This window comes from Armigeres subalbatus, chromosome 1 (genome assembly GCF_024139115.2).
Source record: "Armigeres subalbatus isolate Guangzhou_Male chromosome 1, GZ_Asu_2, whole genome shotgun sequence".
In the NCBI taxonomy this organism is placed as follows: Eukaryota; Metazoa; Arthropoda; class Insecta; order Diptera; family Culicidae; genus Armigeres; species Armigeres subalbatus.
The window spans coordinates 25,059,414-25,075,810 of NC_085139.1; the positions used below are offsets into that span (position 1 = coordinate 25,059,414).

General features: G+C 40.9%; 1 protein-coding gene across 2 annotated transcripts in view; it reads right to left on the minus strand.

Moving 5' to 3' along the window:
• LOC134222877 (dynein axonemal heavy chain 10) overlaps positions 1-16,397 on the minus strand; it is a 332,935-nt gene that overhangs the window by 58,103 nt on the left and 258,435 nt on the right. For both annotated transcript variants that reach the window (XM_062702027.1, XM_062702022.1), the window contains 10 exons: positions 16,227-16,337; positions 15,096-15,899; positions 14,947-15,039; positions 14,610-14,874; positions 4,121-4,901; positions 3,991-4,064; positions 3,796-3,926; positions 3,506-3,648; positions 2,742-2,946; positions 2,489-2,648 (listed from right to left, as the gene is read on the minus strand). In XM_062702027.1, coding sequence (XP_062558011.1) covers positions 2,489-2,648; positions 2,742-2,946; positions 3,506-3,648; positions 3,796-3,926; positions 3,991-4,064; positions 4,121-4,901; positions 14,610-14,874; positions 14,947-15,039; positions 15,096-15,899; positions 16,227-16,337 — 2,767 coding nt within the window. The remainder of the gene's footprint in view (positions 1-2,488; positions 2,649-2,741; positions 2,947-3,505; positions 3,649-3,795; positions 3,927-3,990; positions 4,065-4,120; positions 4,902-14,609; positions 14,875-14,946; positions 15,040-15,095; positions 15,900-16,226; positions 16,338-16,397) is intronic.

The window sequence follows — 16,397 nt, forward strand, 5'->3', positions numbered from 1 at the left end:
GCCTGGAAGCCTCCTTTCAAGAGGCCTGGAAGCCTCCTTTCAAGAGGCTCAGAAGCCTCCTTTCAAGAGGCTCAGAGCCTCCTTTCAAGAGGCCTGGAAGCCTCCTTTCAAGAGGCTCAGAAGCCTCCTTTCAAGAGGCTCAGAAGCCTCCTTTCAAGAGGCTCAGAAGCCTCCTTTCAAGAGGCCTGGAAGCCTCCTTTCAAGAGGCTCAGAAGCCTCCTTTCAAGAGGCTCAGAAGCCTCCCTTTCAAGAGGCTCAAGCCTCCTTTCAAGAGGCCTGGAAGCCTCCTTTCAAGAGGCTCAGAAGCCTCCTTTCAAGAGGCTCAGAGCCTCCTTTCAAGAGGCTCAGAAGCCTCCTTTCAAGAGGCTCAGAAGCCTCCTTTCAAGAGGCCTCAAGCCTCCTTTCAAGAGGCCCGGAAGCCTCCTTTCAAGAGGCTCAGAAGCCTCCTTTCAAGAGGCTCAGAGCCTCCTTTCAAGAGGCTCAAGCCTCCTTTCAAGAGGCCCGGAAGCCTCCTTTCAAGAGGCCTCAGAGCCTCCTTTCAAGAGGCTCAGAAGCCTCCTTTCAAGAGGCCTCAGAAGCCTCCTTTCAAGAGGCTCAGGAAGCCTCCTTTCAAGAGGCTCAGAAGCCTCCTTTCAAGAGGCCTGGAAGCCTCCTTCAAGAGGCTCAGAGCCTCCCTTCAAGAGGCCTCAAGCCTCCTTTCAAGAGGCCTGGAAGCCTCCTTTCAAGAGGCTCAAGCCTCCTTTCAAGAGGCTCAGGAAGCCTCCTTTCAAGAGGCTCAAGCCTCCTTTCAAGAGGCTCAGAAGCCTCCTTTCAAGAGGCCTGGAAGCCTCCTTTCAAGAGGCTCAGAAGCCTCCTTTCAAGAGGCCTGGAAGCCTCCTTTCAAGAGGCTCAGAGCCTCCTTTCAAGAGGCCTGGAAGCCTCCTTTCAAGAGGCTCAGAAGCCTCCTTTCAAGAGGCTCAGGCCTCCTTTCAAGAGGCTCAGAAGCCTCCTTTCAAGAGGCTCAGAGCCTCCTTTCAAGAGGCCTGGAAGCCTCCTTTCAAGAGGCTCAGAAGCCTCCTTTCAAGAGGCTCAGAAGCCTCCCTTCAAGAGGCCCAGCCTTCAAGAGGCCCCCTCCTTCAAGAGGCCCGGAAGCCTCCTTTCAAGAGGCTCAGAAGCCTCCTTTCAAGAGGCTCAGAAGCCTCCTTTCAAGAGGCCTCAGAAGCCTCCTTTCAAGAGGCTCAGGCCTCCTTTCAAGAGGCTCAGCCTCCTTTCAAGAGGCCTCAGCTCCTTCAAGAGGCTCTGAAGCCTCCTTTCAAGAGGCCTCAAGCCTCCTTCAAGGCTCTGGAAGCCTCCTTTCAAGAGGCTCAGAAGCCTCCTTTCAAGAGGCTCGAGAGCCTCCTTTCAAGAGGCTCAGAAGCCTCCTTTCAAGAGGCTCAGGCCTCCTTTCAAGAGGCCCGCCTCCTTTCAAGAGGCCTGGAAGCCTCCTTTCAAGAGGCCTGGAAGCCTCCTTTCAAGAGGCTCGGAAGCCTCCTTTCAAGAGGCTCGGAAGCCTCCTTTCAAGAGGCTCGGAAGCCTCCTTTCAAGAGGTTCGGAAGCCTCCTTTAGAGGGTCGGAAGCCGCCTTTCAAGAGGCTCGGAAGCCTCCTTTCAAGAGGCTCGGAGGCCTCCTTTTAAGAGGCTCGGAAGCCTCCTTTAGGACTGAATGTGAACCAAAAGTGAACCAATTGGTTCAGTTAGGAACAAATTTAAGTACAATCTGAACTTGTGGTTGCTTGGTCGAGTTGATATCTATTACAGTCTACCAGGTTTCCTAAATTTCAGACTTTGGAAAGATGGTGCACGCTCAGCGAACCCATTTTCTGTAGAAGACCTCAATACATTGGTGGTGCAAGTGGAAGCCTGCTTGAATTCTCATCATTTAACACAAATGTTAGAAGATCCTACTGACTTGGCTCATCCATGTACATTTTTTGAAAGGTGGATCATTCCATTCTATTTCGGAGCCAGATTGTAGTTCAATGCAGCTGAATCGCCTCCATTGCTATCAGATGGTTCAAAGGAAAAGTTACTGATTTTTGGAAATGCTGGAAAAGGAATATTGGTCCTAGCTACAGTATAGGACCAAGAATTGGGAAGCATCTGTAAAAATAGGAACCGGTGGGCTGGCTATTATAGTTAACACAAAACAATAAGAATTCCATGTCGCAAGATGATACCAAATAGCATACTGCGATAAAACATTAAGAATGGGATTATGGGAGCATTGACTATTCCTTTTTCTAATGTCTCAGTTTTTTTGTTATGTTATGTGAAATTGTACGTCCTCTCAGACTTTCTTAAAGTGTGCTTATTTCTATTTCTCCACCAGAGGCTCATTTATATCAGTTTTGCATTTTAAAATCAATTACACCTTAAGAAATACCACCATTTGCCAATCAACCGGAGCAGAACTCAATCGAATTCCACTGAAACTTGCCAGCAGCGATAGAAAAACCTCACGGAATACCAACCAATTAGCTTCAGGTATGTGTTGATGAAATCCAGATAGTGCTTCGGAGTAACGAAATTCTTGCGGCGTAACTTCAGCAGAAATTGTTGTGTGTAATGCTTGAGTGATTGATGAACATGAACGATGTGCGAGATAATTGGATCCCGGTGAATGTCTGGAATCTGCTCACGGGAGGCAAAAATACAGCATATCAAGATCAAAAAGCACCGCAGTGTGCCATTAATTAGCGGGAGTGTATCAATAATTGCACCTACCTTGGCGTGATCTGCGAGGAAAACCTTTGCAACGGCATGCAGTGCTTGTTCGGGCCACGGGAAGACCCAATCGATGGTGGTGCTGCCAACCAGTCCGGGGAAATTGCGACAACGATTGCGAAGTGCATCTCCCTCCGGAGACATGCACAGGACCACGTGCAGGTTCTTCACTGCCCTGGCAAGGAAGAACGACCAAACGCCGTCCCTGTGTGGCAGTGACGGGTGGTTGAATTATGAATATGAACCAATGGTGAGTTAATTATAACCGGTAACGAAATCTTAGAAACTAGTGAATGCTGCTGCTGGCAGAGTTGCTGAAAGGGTCTTTCCTTGAAATGAGAGGAAATTAAATTTCTTTCGCTATAATCTTACCGAACAGGGCTCCCGGGTGGATTCCATTAAGGGATCGCCGAAAGTCTGTACCGGAAGCTGCGACATTGGCGTAGAAAGTTGGAAATAGAAAGAAATATGAAATGAAGCATAAACAACCAGTTTCAAAAGATAATTACTCATGTGACGGTATTCAATGGATCAGTTGCATTTTTATTTTGAGTTGAACTGATTTTCGGAACCTAAGAATGATTACAAACCTTTTGAAGAATTCAATTTCACACTAAGCCTAAGTTAGATCTGAATTTGGCAAAAAATATTCCTTTCTACGCCAATGTTCATCACACGCGGCACCAGTTCACCAAACTTTACCAGTACTGAGTAGCTTTCTTACATTTTTCGAGCGAAAACAACCGGTCCGAGCTGAAACTTACTTGGATATAGCGTAGCCTTGCTGCTGGGCGGCTCCACGGCACTGGCCAATTATCGTATCCTTCTCCTCGTCGGTAAACAGAGCTGGCACCATTCCAGTGGTTAAAATATTATTTATGAACTCTAAAAATCCTTCTTCCGCTATCTGTTATCGGTCCACCAGTCAACAGTGGTGGGGATAGTTTGCGAGCATGGAATGAAATTATGGCAATGTTCGGTGAATTTGTGGAATGCGAAAGGAACACAGTTGTCTGGTTGATTAATAGGCGTCGTAATGGCGTTTCGCACTTACCTGGGCAGCTTTAAAAATAAAGCAGGTTTTCTTGTCCTTTACACCAACGTTGGTGAACAGCAGTTTCAAGTCTTCGCGGAACGAACTTTCATTGTATCCCCGGCTCAGTACTATTTGGAAAACTTCACATTCTGCGGTTGAGAATAGTTTGTAAAGGACATTTTCAATAGTTGTCTAATTAATTATCAAACATACCTGCGGCAAAAGCTGCCAGCTTAGCTATGCTTTGTTTACCAGACCCTCCCACGCCAACAAGCATCACGTGGCCCCTGGAATTCCAAAACCATGAATCTGAAACTTTATTGTGATCCAATATTTGTCTTACCGTTCCATTCGTAACGCCCGATGCACGCGAGTCAAGTGCTCCAAACAATCCTCAAACAGCACTAAGCTCATCCTCGACTTCTGTTCGTTATATTCCAGCAGAATCTCTTGGAACAGGAAATAGATCGCCTCATAGTCCAACAGATCCTCATAATACCTAACCTCACCCACGTTCACCGCATTGCGATAGTCACCGTACAGCAGCGGATTTCTCAGAGCAAACTGCGCCGTCGGAAGATCGTTAACCTGCACCTTTGAGTCAACCCGAAGTTCCTGAATCGACTCGACCATGATGGTTTTGGTGCGACCAACCGGCTTCGGGGGTGGAAACCTAGCATCGATCTCCTCGGCAATGTGCTGCGCCATCAGTTCCTGATCCTGGGCGTTGATCAGCCGATCGCAGATCACCCGACTGAACTCGTTGCGCCACACCCGGATCAGATGGCGCACCTCCTTGTAGTACGTTGGATGGGTCTGCAGCATTCCGGCAAATATTCGGGACAGATCCTTGAGGTTGAAGATGTAGTGGAACTTGGACGGCGTCGGGGGCAGCTTGGTGATGAGCACTTTGAACAAATCGAGCGTCATTTGGACAACCACCACTGCTATGGCTTGCAGTTCTTCCGGGAATGTTTGCAGGTGGCCTTGAAGAATGGAGCTGTAGATGTGCAGCATTGTGGCGTCGTTCGGGAATACAATGTTGCAAACCGAGAACATCGAAATGAAGCGAGGATCGACGTCGTTACGGCCTCCGCCAGCTCGACCCATGGCAGCGATGAATGCTGGAAAACGATTGGTATTTTATTTTTGAGAAGGAACATTACTGCCGGTACTTTCATATCAGTCCCATATTGGTTTTTCGCATACTGAGATAATAGCCGATGAAGTTTCGAATCGCATTTTCCATGTAAAACTTTTAAAAAAATCTAACAAATTCAAACATTTCGCGATTTGACTCAAATTTTGCAGAGTTATTCCTCATTCAATGAGTTAATGTAGGGGAACGGTTCGCCACTTCATCTCATAGCTCCTATTTCCATCCCATCAAAAACAAAGCAATTAAAAGGAATTTGGTTTGTTTATTATTTTTGTGATTTTTTCAGCAGTGAGCACGCATGTTGACAAAAAGATGCGACGAATTTAATGCCGTATTTCTTTGTTTAGCGATGAGATGGATATATGTACAGTGAGATGGAGATCGGAACAGTTCCCCTAAAACGATTCAGATCAATGATAAAATAATTTTATTTTGAGCAATCAGCTTATGTAAATTTTTAATGGGACTGGTATGCGGGTACATTCAATATGGGACAAGGTTGGTTTGGTATTTTTTCACATTTCTCCCGAACAAAGTCTCATTTTTTATCATGTTATAAGAAAGTATGATAAAGTTGAATACTATTCACGGAGTTAGCTCGAAAGTGACGAAAACCGAAATAGGACTGATGTGCGAGTAGCGGCAGATTAGTAGACGGCTGAAAGGCTTCTTGTAGGAAGATTTGCAATTTTTTGGAAGAATTTACGTGAGAGCATGGAAAGTATCTGGCAAGAGCATGGATTCACTTCATTTTTATGAAATTCAATTGCTGTATAGATAGAAGATCCGATGAAAGAAAAAAAAATGAAAAATGAAAGAAAAAAGTTATTCGGCTGAAATTTAATTGGGTGAATGTCACCTGATTGGATAATACATTAGACCGAAAGTCATCTAGCCGAATTATATTTGACCGAGACTGAAAACTTTTTGGCCGAGGGGGACACATTGCCAGAAATGTAGTTCCGTGTCGGCCCGAACTGGTCAGTTGGCCAAAAACAATATATATTTGGTCAAAAATGCCATTTAGCTGGAATGGTTTTTTACAGACGATTGGCCGAAATGCCAATTATAGGTCATTTGGTCATTTATCTGAAAATGACGTTTGGTCGCACAGGTTACTAGACCAAACATGTCATATGGCCGAGAATGTGGGTTAGCTGATCAATAGTGAATGTACACTCAACCTTTTTTTTACAGCAGTTTGTTATACGTCACTTCGTTTTACGGCCTCCATTTTACGGCACGTGACGTAAAAAAAATTTCAAACATTATTTACATCCAAAAGTAAGCCTATAAGAAGGCACTCTTAGAAACCCAAAGAACAAAGTAGATGCTTTGTATATTCATCATTTGCCTTCAACAATTGTTCCATGCCAGGTCATCCAAGAATTTCCTGGAGTCTTCACGCATAACCAAGGACCTAAGTTAAGAAAATTATTTTGAGCTTTTTAGTGCAATGTCTTCACTTGTCATAAGACGAGTTTTAGAAATGTTATGCTGATACGAATGATTTGATGTGTATGGGATGACTCTCATGCAACATTAGACTTCGAAATCTACAGGAAGCCCACCAACACCATGAGAGTCATCCCATACACATCAAATCATTCGTATCAGCATAAAATGGCAGCTTTTCATCACATGATCCACAGGATGCAGACGATCCCCCTGAGCGAAGAAGGAAAAACGAAGGAGCTACAACATATCATGGAAACAGCGAAGATCAACGGATACAAGGAAAGAACAATACAAGCAATCATCAACAAGAAGCAGAGGAATCTACGAAAAAACGAACTGACAACACTGACACCGATCGATGAACCGCTGAAGAGGGTATCGGTCCCCTATGATCAACACATGACCTACCAGCTACGCCATCGACTGAGAAAATTTGGCATCGATTTAGTGTTCTCCAGCAGAAGCAATCAACTGAAGACACTGTTGGGCTCCACAAAGGATAGAGTAGAAATGTTAAATAAGGGCGGGGTTTATCAAATTAATTGTTCACAGTGTGATAAAGTATATGTAGGTCAAACAAAAATATCGTTAGATGTATGGTTCAAAGATTATATTGCAGAAGTAAGTAAGGCTAAGAGGGAAACCGATAAGGGATTAAATTATGAGTTTAGGTCTAAGGTAGCTGAACATGTATATCAGGAAAATCATTCAATTACGACATCAAACATTAAAATTTTAAGAAATGTCTCTTCTCCGTGGAAACTTGATGTTACTGAGACCTTGGAAATCTACCGACAGGTACAAACGCGGTTTTTGAATAAAGATCAAGGAAATGGTAGCTCCTGGCTCTTCAAGTTTATAACTAAGCATTAAGCGCAACAAGCGAGTAGAAATAAGCACCGTAGTAAGATAAGTACCTAGATAAATTATTATACCTACGCATAGTATAAATAGTGTAAACTGCGATCATTTTCTTCAAGTCGAGTCAAGTACGAGACACTGAAGACGGCCTTACTGTTGAGGTCCAAATACGTATTTGTCAAGATACAATTAAGTGGTGGAATTCAATGGGATTGTACAAACTCGTCATATGACAAGGCAAGGACCTATGGTCTACAACACGGGTAAAAATCCGTTCCCGGGAATGAGAAAATAATTCATGATTTCATGAATCCAACGCGTTTTCATGTTATGAAAATACACCATGAATATGAATCATGATTTCATGATTTATTTTCGCGTAACGCAACCAATGTGTTACGATTTGGTTGTTGAGATCGAAAAATAAAAAAAAAAAGTTCAACAGGGGTTTTGAACTCGTGTACACCGAGTGAGAGTCTGGCGTGTTACCTTTCAGCCGTTCCCAATTCTTGGAAAGGCAGTGTTCGACGAATAACCGGTTATGCATTTTGCCGACTGTTGAAGATTGCGTAGTACCATGAATAATGTTCCTGAAATCATGAATTATAATCATGATTTCATGGACTGTCATGATTCATGATTTCATGATTTTTTATTCATGATTGTGGGTATGCATTTGTTTCCGTGAAGCATTTCAAAAAGACCTGTTACATCTTTTTGAAAATGGTGCATGCCCTGTTTGATATATTAAACCATATGTAGCCATATGAGTTGTTCTAAGATCTCCAAATTGTCCTGGACTTTGAACCAAATGGTCTACCGAAACAACGAATGCTTTCATGATGTCTCCAGCCGCGGTATCAACCCAATTATGTCCTCTGAGTATTTGTCTTTCACTTGCGTCTCAAATCCAGGCATACAAGATGTTGTAAGATCTCCAAATTGTTCTGGAGTTTGAATCAAATGGTCTACCGAATCAACCAAGGCTTTTATGATGTTCCCAGCCGCGGAATCTACTCAATTATGTCCTCCGAATATTTTTCTTTCACTTGCGTCTTAAATCCAGGCATATGAAATGCTGTAAGATCTCCAAATTGTCCTGGAGTTTGAATCAAATGGTCTACCGAATAAACAATGGCTTCCATGATGCCCCCAACCGCGATAACAACCCAATTATGTTGTGAGTGTTTGTCGTTCACTCGTGTCTCAAATATAGGCATATGAGTTGTTCTAATATCTCCAAATTGCCCTTGAATTTGTATCAAATGGTCTGCCGAATCAACCATGGCTTTCATGTTGTCTCCAGCTGCGGTATCAACCTTATTATGTCCTCAGAGTATTTGTCTTTCACTTGCGGCTCAAATCTAGACATATGAGATGTTGTAAGATCTTTAAATTGTTCTGGAGTTTCAATCGAATGGTCTACCGAATCAACAATGGCTTCCATGATGTCTCCAGCCGTGGAGGCATATGAGATATTCCAAAATCTTCAAATTGTCCTAGAGTTTGAACAAAATGGTCTACTGAATCAAACAAGGCTTCCATGATGTGCCATGCCGTGGTATCAGCTCAATTATGTTTTCAGTGTATTAGAACTCGGTAGACCATTTTTCGGAGTACATAACGGCTTGGGACATCATGAAGGCTTTCGTTGATTCGATAGACCATTTGATTCAAACTTCAGGACAATTTGGAGATCTTACAACATCTTACATGCCAAAATTTGAGACGCAATTCGCAGGCTATCCAAACTCCAGGACAACTTTGAGATTTTACTACACCTCATATGCCATGATTTGAGACAACTTGTGATAGTTTATTTTTATTTTTGTTTTGTATTGTTCGCGTCAATCACGTGACTATAAGAGATTTGTTTGTGTTTTTGAATTACTTGTTTTGCGTTTAAATTAAATATCATTCGTGCAGTAACAAGCCTGTTGATGTATACTATCTTCTTCTATATAATTAAAATGAAATGGTCTGTGTTCGTATCTGCATATCTCGAAAACGGCTGGATGGATTTTCTTCATTCCTTCAGCAGAAACGTTCATTATAGTTTCCGACGGGTTTATATAATATTTTCAAATGCGAAAATCACGAGAACGGTAGGGCAAATCGTTAAAAACTAAAATTAGGAATCGTATGGAAATTTCGCATGGTGACTTCACAACGCCCATTTCCGCCTACTATGCAGTACAACGTCTGCCGGGTCGACTAGTATTAAATAAATAAGTGAAAGACAAATATCAGGGATTGAATCCTAAAGAGAAAGAGCAAGTCTCTCACTTATCATCTATGTATACATATACGATATGTAGCATACCGCGAGACAATTTTTTCGCAAGCCTTCATGATAGAGAACTGATTCGGGATGTTATACCCCATGATAAATTTCTTTTAGAAAGCTCCAAATGCGGGGAGCACTGGCTCTGATGATGCAATTCAACTTGTTCTACACAGCTGTGCAGTAACCAACACGAAAGGAGCGAAAACAAAGCGAGAATCACCATTTTTCTGTGGGGGCTGCCTATACGATTCTGTTTTTTCGCACTTGCATACAAGTTTGATAAATTTGTTATCATGGCTTGTTATGATTCGGAAGTTTTTTGCCTCTCTTTTATCGTTGTTCGTTATCTATTGAGAGCGATTTCTGCAAACCCTGACAAATACTCAGGGCAGGGGGGATCCGTAGCGTAGTTAGCTACACGTTCGCCTTATAAGCGACTGGTCATGAGTTCGATTCCCAGCCTCGTCAGTCGCCGGATGCGCAGCCTATGCGGTGGCGTATTGGGGAGCGCCCTTACCTTCACGACTGCCTGATGACGTCTGACAAATTTTTCTTCTCGGAGGCATTCCTTCAACGTACCTGGATAAATGGCCACTGAACAATGCAGCGATCATTGGATTCATGACATGGACAAATGATCACAATGGACTCTTGGTGAGGTGGACCACCAACGACAACAACGATTAATAAAGGGAAAAATCTAAAAATAGATTCTGTGTAGATTCTGGCTGCAGAATACCACAGTAGATATCGGCACATTATCGGTTTAGTAACACAGAGTGCCTACCAAATAAAGAAAAAAATAATTTCGATTTTAAGGACGGCTACGCAGTCTTGAATTATTGAAACAAGATGTTTATTTATCCGACGTTTCGACACGGGGATGGTGTCTTCATCCGATGAAGACACCATCCCCGTGTCGAAACGTCGGATAAATAAACATCTTGTTTCAATAATTCAAGACTGCGTAGCCGTCCTTAAAATCGAAATAAAAATATACAGTCGATTTTTCAATAGTTGAAAAAAATAATAAAAAATACTCGGGAATATAATTGAGTTGATACCGCGACTGAAGTCATCATGGAAGCCTTGGTTAATTTGGTAGACCATTTGATTCAATATCCAGGACAATTTGGAGATCTTACAACATCTTACATGCTAATTTTTAAGACACAAGTGAAAGACTAATACTCAGAAGACAAAATTAGATTGAAACCACTGCTTGGGACATCATAGAGGCTTTGGTTGATTCGATAGACCATTTGATTTAAACTCCAGGGCAATTTGGAGATCTTACAACATCTCATATGCCTGTATTTGAGACGTTAGTGAAAAACTGATACTTAGAAGACAAAATTGGGTTGACTCGGCGGCTGGGGACATCGTGCAAGCCTTGGTTCATTCGGTAGATCATTCAAACTTCGGGTCAATTTGGAGATCTTATAACATCTAATATGCCTGGGTTTGGAGAGATCTTACAATACCTCATGTAAAACGCAAGTGAATGTATTTAAAAGTATCCAACGATAAATTAAGTGAAATACTAGAAATTTTAGTAAAAATTCTTTTTACGTCACATTCGGTTTACGTCCCCCAATAAGCTAAGTAAAAAGAGAGTTGAGTGTATTGTATTGTGTTAAGTGAATAATGCGTAATTAAGAAGTCAGAAGTAACAAAAATCAGAAATATATTTCCTTTTTTTCGGAGCTTCTATCTCATAAGGCACGAACACGAAAGGCAGAAAAGGTAAAAATTTTAAAAATAATAAAAACAAAATAACAAAAGGCTAGAAAATCGCTAGAAACAGATTTGAATGGAAGAATTTACATTTGTCGAAAATGATGGCACAAACGGAAATAAACTCTTCTTGTGACTGCTTGTTTTCTTTCAATTTTGATTCCGAATATTTTCTTGTCCGTACTGCACAACAAGCATAGCATAGAAAGGAACAAGACTTTATTTCTTGTTCTTGGTTCTTACATTTGGTTTTTGATTCTTGCCAAGATTACTTCTATATTTTTTATTCCTTATTCTCCTTTCTATCATCTTCCTTCTTCCTTCTTCTTGTTCCTTCGTCTTTTATTCTTTTTCCTTTTTTCTTCCTTCATCCTTAGTTTTTTTCTTTCTTCCGCCTTTCTTCTTATTTTTTTTTTCTTTCTACTTCTTTCTACCTCCCATCTTCCATCTTCCTTCTGTTTTCTTTCTTCATTTTTTCAACCATCTTATTTCCTTATTCCTTCTCCCCCCTTTTTCTTCTTTCCGCTTTCGTTTTTTCTTCCTCCTTCTTTGTTTCTTCATCCTTTTTTCGTCCTGTTCACTTCTTCTTTCTACTTTTTTAATTTCCTCTTCCCACTTTCATTTCTTTCTTTTTTCTTCCTTTTTTTCCACCTGTGTTTTTCCATTTTTCTTCTTCTTTTTTCGGTTTTCAACTATCTTCTTCCTTGTTACTTCTTTTTTATTATTCTTTCTTTTTTCTTCCTCCTTCCTTTTTCCTTCTTTCTTATTTCTTAATTATTCCTGTTCTCTTTTTCCTTCTTTTTTCATTCTCGTTTTTTATTCTTTTTCCTTTTTCTTTCTTCCTTCTTCCTTTTACTTTTCCTTCTTCGTTCTTCCTATTTTCTTTTTCCTTATTCTGTTTTCCAATTACCTTCTTCTTTGTTACCTCTTTCTTCTTCTTTCTTCCTTATTCATTATTTCTTCTTCCCTTTTTCTTCTTTCTTCTTCCTCCTTCTTCCTTAATCCATTGTCTTCCTTTCTAATTCCTACTTTATTCCTGTTTTCTTCTTACTTTTTCCTTATTTTTTCTTCTTCTTTTTTCTTTTACTTTTTCCTCCTTCCTCGTTTCTTCTTCGTACTTTTATTTTACTTCTTCCTCTTTCCATCTTCCAACTACCTTCTTGATTCTTCCTTGTTACTTCTTCCTTCTTCTTTCTTCCTTATTGCTCTTCCAACTTTCTTCTTCCTTCTTCTTCCATCTCTCATCTTTTTCTGTCCCTCCTTCTTTTTTCTTTTCTATCTGTGCTATCCTCCATCTTCCTTTTTGTGTTCTTCGTCCTTCTTATATTTTCTTCTTTTTTCCTTCTTCCTTCTTTATTTTTCGTTTTATTTCTTCCTTCTTTCCTGTCCCTTCTTCTTCCTTTTTATTTCTTTCTTCTTCATCCTTTTTAATTCTTTCTTCTTTTCCTTTTTTAATTCTTTCTTCTTCTTCTATTTTAATTCTTTCGTTTTTCCCTGTCCCTTCTCCTTTCTTCTTTTTTATTTATCCTTTCCTCCATCTTCCTCCTTCTGTTCTTTCGTCCTTCTTATATCTTTCTTTTTTATTTTTTCGTTATCTTTCTTCTTTTTTTCTCCTTCCTTTTTTCTTCTTCCTTATTCTTTCTGCTTTCCTGTTCCTTATTCCTTTTTCTTTATTTCTTCTTATACCTTATTCTTTCTTCCTTCTTCATTTTCGCTCCTATTTCTTTATTTCGTTAATTTCTTTGATCTTCGCTCTTTATTTTTTTTCTATCCCTCATTCTTTATTCTCAATTATTTTTCTTTACTAATTATTCACTATTCAACTACTTAACTTGCATTCCTTCGTTCGGTTGAAATTCATCCCGAGCAGCACAAGTCAGACAAAATTGGTTACAGCAACTTGATGGTGACTGAATCTGGTCACATATCAGTTGCAGAAACCGATGAGGAAACAATTTCAGCCGTCTGATACTTTCGAGATTCCAGCTTTTGTGTTTCAACCTTTTTGTGGCACATCCCTTTTCAGTTTTTTAACTCATTGTTAAAAATAAGAAACGCAAAGTAAAATATGAGAAATGTGAAGTGAGAAACGAGCAATGAAAAGTGAGTCTTTATTTCCCTCTTCTCACGGTGAAAGTGAGGAGTGCTTCTCATAATTACCTCTCACTTTAAGAAGTAGGAAGTGAGGATTTACAAATTAGAAATTAGAAGGGAGATGTGACACATTTCATCTCACTTCTTTCCTCTCACTTGTTGCTACTCACTTCTCACAATGTGCAGTAAAAATTAAAAATGACTAGTGAAAAGCAATGAGATGTTAGAATTTAGACGTATCACTTCCCCTTCCCATTTCTTACTCCTCGTTTCTTACTTCTCACTTATAACAGTGAGAAAAATAAAATGAGAAGTGACACGTTTCGATTTTTATTTTTTCACTGTCTGCTTCTTAGCTTTTCGCTGTCCACTTTCTTTTAGTGAGAAATGATAATTGAGAAATGAGTCTCACATCTTACTTCTCATTTCTTACTTCATACTTGTCATTTTATTTCTCTTACTACTCATGAATCAGTTCACACTTTTTATTTTCACTGATGTTCGGCCAAACGACATTTACGATCATATGAACCATTCGACTAAATGATTTATACCAAATGACCAGTTCGACCAAACGACATTTTCAGCCGTATGTACTTCGGCCAAATAACTTTCACAAAAATGGGTTTTGGTATAATAGTTTGTTCAGCCACATGGCTTATTTGGCTAATCAATTTTCGGCCTAGTGGCCCTTCGATTAAATAGCTTTCGGCCAAATGGCTCTTCCGCTTAAAACTGTAGAATTGCGTAAAAACAGAAGCGTGAATCAATAACTTCAATAATATTCAGAATGAAAGTACTTGCGAGCAGTGTTGGTAAAAACTCAAAATCTCAAAACTCATGGATGATTCAAATCAAGCGTGAGTTGAAACGCTCCCAACTCAGCACCTAACAACTCATGGATGAGTTGAATCATCCATTTGAATCATCGTAGGTTTTCTTTTGTTCTCCTTCGTTAAAAACAGTGAATTGACGTTTGTCGCATAAAATATTAGACACTCTTTTATGTATAAGCAATAAATTGCCCCAAATTGATTTCAAATGCGTTTTTAAACCAAAATGATTTTTTAGCAAATGAGTGAAATGATGCGTTTTAGCATGAAAAATTCAAGCGTGATGCATTCCTTTAAAATCGCAGACGATTTCGTTCGCACGGGAGCGCTCGTTGATTGAGATTTATGAGTGATTTTACCAACACTGCTTGCGAGAAATATTAAACCATTGCTAGGTACTTACACATGTCTTTGAATTTCTTCCAGCTTAGATCCTTCGTCCGGTCGTACATGCCTTCCCGCTCGAAGAGCAACTTCAACAATGCGATTGGTTGCTGCGTGCCGTAACTATCAACCTGCGGCATATTCATATCGTCGATGAAGGCGACCAACTTTTTCCCCACCGGTGGACCAAAGATATCTTTCGTGCGCTTGTCCACCGCTGCTTCGATTGTTTTTTGCACATCCATCGAGGACGTCCGTGATGAAAAATTGATGTTCAAAATAATCTGGTGGTGTTGTAAAATTGGTCGTTATTTTAGTTCTGGACGTTTTTCGAAATTGAAAACAAAAGAACTTACAAATGTATCCCGATTCAGTAATCTTAGAAAGTTGGAAATCACTGCTGTCTTAGAAGTTCCAGTTTCACCCACCAGAAGGATCGGATGACGAATCTATGAAAGAATAATTATTTTGAGTACCAAAAAAGAAAAGCACCACTGAAGCTTACATCGTTCATCGCCTTCAAAATCCATTCCGTCTGAAGAGTATCGACCGTCGGAACCAGAATCTCGCTAAAAGGTACCTCCCGATCGTGAACGTAATTGGGCACAATCCACTCCCAGGCAAGCCAAACCTTCTTCTCCATGTCGAAGAAGTACTCATACAGAGTCGGTTTCAGCGTTGGGACCTGACCGGCCTTAGCTGGAGCATTCGGACTGTCTTCGTAGTTGATCATTTCCAAGTTCCGTTTAATAAAGCCATCGAAGCGAGGTCGAGATTCCTCCAGCAGGGCAGCACCCAACGATGCGTACAGACACTGAATAAAACCACACTCTACGCACGATTCGTCATAGGGGCACACGGTGCTCGTTTTCGGGAACATCGCATCGTAGAAGTAGCACAACTGCGTTACCATGTTCAGATTGGTTTGGGGAATCACCATGTCGAGCGGACTTTCCTGGTTGTTGCCATCGACTCCCTCTAGAATATAATCGATCGCTATCGGAACAATTTTGTCAAACATTTTACCCAACATCTCCTTCTCCTGCTCATAGCGCCCTCGTAGCCAACGATCCCAATAGCACTGGTAGCCGAGGTTTTTCGGATCCAGATAAACCATTCCAGCACGGGAAACGGTTGCCGGAGAAGCGTACGCCAGGTCACCCACTTCGAACAGCAGGGCACAGTAGCTGTTCAATCGAATTCGTTCCCCGTTGGCCAACGTGAGAAGCTTGTTATCATCCATAACCGAGTTCATGTTTTCGATCCACAGGGCATCAACATCTCCGTCAAAACACACATAACGACGCTCCTATAATGATGGAAAGTGAGGTATGTGATGTGCGATGTGAGTTCTGTTTGAGACCTAGTGGGTGATTTATGAATATTACAAATATCATAGGTATGGCAGTACTCAAATGTTCGACCACTCGACTTGCGAAACACTTTTTATTACAAAACTGATTGGGTTCAACAGTCTGACGACTGCCTTTTCACCTCTTGCCAATTCCAAACTCCATCGGCGAAACCATTCATCAAAGTATATGGCTTTTGCCAAAAAATCCAATAACCGATATGCATCCCAATAATGAAAAGACCATAGAAACCAAACGGGAAGCCTCTCGTGCAAAGTACTTACATCGCGTTCCGTGGGTCGATTCATCTCGCGAAATATGTTCGAGAATAGTCCATCAATCCAATCGCGGGTGTTTGGGTCCAGATAGCCATACAGTTCAACCACCGAGCAAGCCTGAAAGGGAAAGACGCGAAGGATAAAAAAAATGCGATGAATAAGCCGTACAGAAACAAA